Raw genomic sequence first — 6,000 nt, 5'->3', positions numbered from 1 at the left:
TTTTTTTGCTTCATGCTGCACGTTAGCCTTGTGTTTGGGCTGAGCAGAGACGGGAGACACAAACAGAGCCTTGTGTTTGTGCCCGAGGGGACAGGGGCGGTAGTTACATCGCAACAGCAGTAGCACACGAAAAGACCAGGAGGGAGAGAGAGAGAATGACAGAAACAACAAGAGACAACATCATTACATTAGAAAGTTATGTTAAAGAAAATGAGTGACACCAAGAAAAGAAGAAAAATCTGTAACCATTTCAATTTTATTGAAAATAGAAATGCTTTTCTGAATAGTTGCTGGGATGCTTAGAACTCAAAATTCACTGCTTTAAATAGTTTATTTTGATGCACATGCTGTTTTCTTTTGCAAAGAAAGCAGTCTCCATTGTTGACATACCATCACCTGATGTCCAGTAACATCATATCATCATTCCTTTCTCTGGCTTTTTCATAATGTAAAACAAAGTTTACACTTTAAATTGACTTACATTACATTTTCTTCTCTTCTATCTTGTACTTAATTTGTCACTAATTCCAACACAGATAAACATTCAGCCACATATGAATACACTTTAAGTTAACATTAAGTTTTTGCTATTTTAGTTCACATACATTTGTCATTAGTTCAATCCCACATGAACATCCATTTCAACGTGCTCGTTCTTATTCATTTTCTTAGGAACACTTTTCCTACATTTCTCTTCAAAACTCAGTTTTTGTCAATCACCAAATATTATAATATAACATAATAAATAGAATATTTTTTAAATCAGAACATCTTGTATAAAGTGTGATTTTCTGATTTTGTTTAACTTGTATTTTTCTTCTCTGGCAGAATTTGTGATTTTCATGCACTACTTAATGTGTATCCATACTTAATAAAAAATACTTTATAAAAACGTTCATGTCAGAGCAGAACAACGTATACATGTTAAGACATCCTCAACAACCGCATTACGGATGATAGCTTTTAGTTGGCTTTGATGGTTGCATTGATCCAGTCCACAAACTTAGAAACTTGAGTGTAAACACTGGCCGTCCTGCCCAACGTACATCACTCAGTCCATGTTGCGACACCCTGAAGGACAAATCTGTTCTGCTCATAACAAACCGGAGGACCACCTCTGTCACCCTACAGGTAGGAAACACAAAATAGATATTAGATAGTGGATACTTTACTATTTTACTCACACAGCTGTTTTTGACTGATGCTAAAACCAAGCTAAGAAAGTGTCAGAGTCTGCGTGTGGAGAGAGGAGAGCGGACCCAAATGCAGACAAAATGAAGCGTGGAACATAACTAGATTTTAACGAAAAGGGAGCTGTTCATTGTGGCTGTTAGAAAGGTGCAAAACAAACCTAAAGTGGAAAAACCAAACATAAACATGAAAACCTGGTGTGGAAGGGTGGATACCTGGAAACAGGGCGTGAACACAACAGACAACCTAACAATGGATGCATGACAACAGATCACATAAATACTAGGGGTGCAACGATACACAAAATTCACGGTTCGGTTCGATACTTTGGTGTCACGGTTCGATATTTTTTCAATACAAAATAAAATGTTCATGCCTTTTTAATTTGTCATTTATTAAAATTATAAATATATATATTTTAACTCAAAAGTACAGTTTTTAAATTTAACCCTAACCCTTGTGCGTGTTTTTTATTTTGACAGCGAATGCGCACCTGCGGACCACTTATGTGCACCCCTGGTTATTTAGCTCGTCATATTGCAGCCACAGAAATTCTTTTGTCCATGAAACCATAAAGCTGCACTTTCTTTTTGCCTTATAGTCTGATTTGTCATAACTTTTCCGTTTTGAGGTAAGCTTTTCTTTGGCTGTCACTTCTTCACCCTGACCTGTCTTATTTGGCTCAGCAGAACTGAAATATATATCCTGCTGCTTTTACAGACGCACTCACATAAGCTCAGCGATTCTCTGCGCGATCAACCTCTCACATGTTTAAGCTTGCTGCGGGAGATTTCACTTGTCATGTTTGCATAGTAAGCTAACGATTGATAAGACGATGTCAGAGGAATTGGTGCACAAATTATCATCACTCACCAATCAGTACTGTCGCTCTCTATACACAGTTCACGCGATTGCAAAGTGAAAGCAAAAAAACAAGCGCAAATTCAAACGCGATTTCAATATGTCACATATTGACAGTGGCTCACCGATGCCAATGACATAATTACCCAGCTACATTTCCGAAAGAATGCAAAAGCATTGAAATATATTTTTCCTTCCTACAATAGCCGGACGGGCAGGGCAGAGATAGATTTTGGTAGCCCGACTGGAAAAATCGCTAGCCCCGGGACATCGGGCTAGCGATTTTGCGAGCCCTGTATCTGATTGAGAAATCACTCATCTTTGGAAAAGAGAGTTTATTACAGAGAAATGTCTCTTTCCAAAATAAAAGCTATACTATCCGCTTCTTCTGGGCTATATTCTCAGCAGCATATTAAACATATCAGGTCCCCATAAGGAGACTCATGTGCTAACGGCTGTCTAAATGACTCGGGTAAAGTTTGTAGCATGCATGCTTGTTGTTTTTGTCTTTGCACTAGGATGATGTCGGCGTAAATGTGCAGTCATATTCGTTGTGTTCCCACTAGTGCTTTCAGGTTAACCTCGTTAAAATGACCTTAACGCCACAACACGGCAAATCTCCGTTAACGAGCTACCCCTGATCGCCCCGTGCATGGGGCTAGACGGCCAACACGTTAACGAGCTAACTGCGCTAACACACTAGCTCCCACCCATGTAATTGAGCATTGCGTGGCACATCCAACATACTGTTTTACTTTAGTCCATGACGCGCTTACCTTCAGGGTCATACGTCACATGAAAACCAAAATAATTCCAAACGCCAGATCTGAATGAGGGTGGGGGAGGTTCAATTTGCCATGTTGCAAGGAGAGCTTAACTTCTGTCTCGCTAGCTTGCCCTGCGCTCTTCCTTCTGACTATGCTGTCTTTGTGGAGCGCTCAGTGGATCTGCGCTCGACAGTGCAGCCTAGGCGGAGTAGTCGAACACAGATTCACTGAGCGCTCCACACAGACAGCATCGTCAGAAGGAAAGTTGATAAAATAAATTACAAATGTTGTATTGTTCGATACATATGCGTACCGAACCGAAAGCGCTGTATCGAACGGTTCAATATCGATACGAATATCGTTGTACCCCTAATAAATACACACAAGGGTGACAAGGCAAATGGAAACACACGGGGAACACAGCTGAAACAGATGAACATGACGCCACAGGGGAAGAAAAATTAAACAAATTAGACTGTCAAAATAGAAAATACAGAGGTGCAGACTTAAGACACACGACCTTGACATGACATCAGGGAACAGGAGATGGGACACGGGTATAAGAAACAAATACAGAACATGACAGCGAGGGGGAGACAAGGAATGAGATACAAGGGGAAACGTAAACGAGGAGGAGACAAGACTGGGCACACGGGAAAGAGAGGGAACGAGAGCAACGCAAAGGGAGACAAAGGCATCACAGAGACGCACAAAGGGCGACGGGGACTTAAACACAGGGACATGACAGACTCCCACACTAAAGACATGAAATTACAATCATCATAATGAGGAATAGTGGTGGGTCGGTCGCGAACGAAATGGCTCTTAGAGCCGGTTCTTTGACGTGAACGATGCGAGCTATATTTCTTTTGAGATTATTTACAAGGATAGAAACTGTTAAACTTTGGAGAAGAAAGAGAGGGATTGTTTGGCCATTGGTTCAGAAAAACACAAGAGTAGTAAAGAGAAAAGAAATGTATGCATATGGGTTGTTGACAACGGCCATAATTAAATGAATTATGAATCCTACCAGAGCAACTAGGTACGTTGCAGTGCTCCCAGCGGGCATTAGGATCCGTAGTGTAACACCACGGTCCATTGCTGTCCCCATCAGGGTTTCTGCAGAAGTTGGAGTAAAGCTCTGCTTGTGGGTGGCTCTGCGGCGTGAAACTGCAGCAGAAACATTAAGAACAAATCTCACAAAGGCATAAAAGGATATGAAATGATGATGCAAAATCAAATGCAAACACATACTTTGGCCTGTGTGGGTAGCTTGAGTCCCATCTTTGACAGATCTTTCCTGAGTTTGTTCTGGACTTTGTTCCTCTATAATCTCTTCCTATTCCATTTACACACTCAAGAAGATAGTCTAGAAAAGAAAAGAAAAGAAAAGAAATAGATTGACTGATGTTTATCACAAATTTCTTAATGTAAATTATTTATCTGATCTGAGTTCTGTGATGTTTTATGAAACTAAATTAAATTACAGCAGTGTTTCACTTTCAGGTGAAGCTGTTTTCAGTGGTGGAGATTCTTCCTCTGTAATTCTCACCACTGCAGACCATACAGTGGTCTCTGGCCTGCTGTAGAGGAGGGGTAGCACAGTGAGCTCGCAGGAGCGGCACGGGGGTGTGTTTGAAACAGGAATGCTGGGTCAGGTTAAATGACACTGCTATCTTTTGGGGGTTTTCCAGTGACAGTGGAGCAGAAGGACGTGTGTGTGGCAGCAGCCTTGGAGAGACTGTTCCAGCGTGCAGAGCACCGAAACAACAGCATCTGCTGCCCACAGATAATAAAAGATAACAGAGTAAACTGCCAACTGTGTGTGTGCGTGGGGTCCTTACCACAGTGGTGCTGAAATCTTGGTGCTATGTCGGACCCCCAGTCACTCTGCCCGCTCCAGATTGTGGGCCAGGTGATGTCTGCACAGCAGGCGGCTGCGCAGGAGGAGCAGCTGGGGGTATTGCGGGACCACTTGGAGTGGGACACCGCTGTACTGGAGCGGCTGATGGGGGCTGCAGCTGTGCCAGCGTGTCATCCCCCCCGCCCCCACGCTGTCAGTGGCACTTCACCGGATGGTACCGTTGGTTAGGGCTGCACGATTAATCATTAGAAAATCGCGATCTCGATTCATACTTATGTGCGATCTCATTTCCAAATGACAACGATTTAAAATATTTTTTTAAAAAGACGACGACGACGATTGTACCGCATTTTGGTCCGGGACGTAATCTGCATGAAAACATGCACTCTCTCTTCCTGCTCAACAAATGACAAGGGCGGAGCCTTATACCACGTGATACAGAAGCTGTGCCGTGTGATGCTAAAATTAGCAGGGAAAAAAACAACGGAGAGCACGTCAGGGATGATGAGAAAGTGACAGTAGAAAATCCGTCCCGGTCAACCACCCAAACATCAATAACGGGAACCTTATACAGCGCTTCCCTATACACGTCGAACTCCCGCAGGCACAAAGAAATTACGGGGGCTATCACTTATCACCTGACCAAACATATGGCTCCCATCAACACTGTGCAAAACGAGGGATTTAGGAAAATGATCAACACCCTAGACAAATGCTACACAGTGCCGTCCACAGCCCCATCGATCAGAACGTGGCAGTCAAACTGGTGGAGGACCATCTGGCCACTGGCCAGGAGTACACGCATCTGAGCAGCCAGCCTACAGGATGCCGGCGACATTGAAGAAGGGACCTCAGCATGGACAGGACGGAGTGAGCACCGGTGTGGAGCCCCAAGAACCTGTTTGCACCCCTGCTTCCTGCCAGAGACCCAGAAATGTTCGTCGCCGCCTCTGAGCCATGGGCGGCTGAACAGACCCTGGGGCCGGAGTGCTGAAAGTGCGGGTGGCTGGGGTACCTACGGCGGGAGTGTCCGTTGATGGAGGTGGGCCAGGTGTTCCGCTTCGCTGGGGCTCCGGCCTTGGGGGCTGCACCCAGACCCTCGTCCACTGAAGCTTGGTTTGCCCCGGCTCATTGTTGGAGGCGGAGTGGGTGGAGGTAAAATGTGTGCATGGGGATGTTCACAGGTATTCCATAGTACTGCTGCTGCTAAAATTCCGGGGCAAAATGCATAGGGAAAAGGCTGCGGTTAGCCCGCGCCTGTCGCGTCCCCTGATTTTGGGTACAAATTGGCTGGGGTTTCATAGCTTGTTGGAGCAG

At 44.2% G+C, this 6,000-nt stretch overlaps 1 protein-coding gene across 2 annotated transcripts in view; it reads right to left on the bottom strand.

Annotated features, from left to right (window-relative positions):
* Positions 1-240: 240 nt before the first annotated feature.
* Positions 241-6,000, bottom strand: part of LOC147312987 (plasminogen-like) — a 30,485-nt gene continuing 24,725 nt past the window's right edge. For both annotated transcript variants that reach the window (XM_086264932.1, XM_086264931.1), the window contains 3 exons: positions 4,074-4,188; positions 3,850-3,989; positions 241-1,125 (listed from right to left, as the gene is read on the bottom strand). In XM_086264932.1, coding sequence (XP_086121058.1) covers positions 1,121-1,125; positions 3,850-3,989; positions 4,074-4,188 — 260 coding nt within the window. In that variant the 3' untranslated portion in view covers positions 241-1,120. The remainder of the gene's footprint in view (positions 1,126-3,849; positions 3,990-4,073; positions 4,189-6,000) is intronic.

The sequence above is a fragment of the Aulonocara sp. 'chitande type north' Nkhata Bay genome, linkage group LG15 (genome assembly GCF_057382095.1).
Source record: "Aulonocara sp. 'chitande type north' Nkhata Bay isolate Kocher_YH1m ecotype deep benthic linkage group LG15, A_spYH_male_GT1.1, whole genome shotgun sequence".
In the NCBI taxonomy this organism is placed as follows: domain Eukaryota; kingdom Metazoa; phylum Chordata; class Actinopteri; order Cichliformes; family Cichlidae; genus Aulonocara; species Aulonocara sp. 'chitande type north' Nkhata Bay.
Note: the sequence above shows the minus strand (reverse complement) of the source record. Positions and strands in the feature narration are given on the sequence as shown.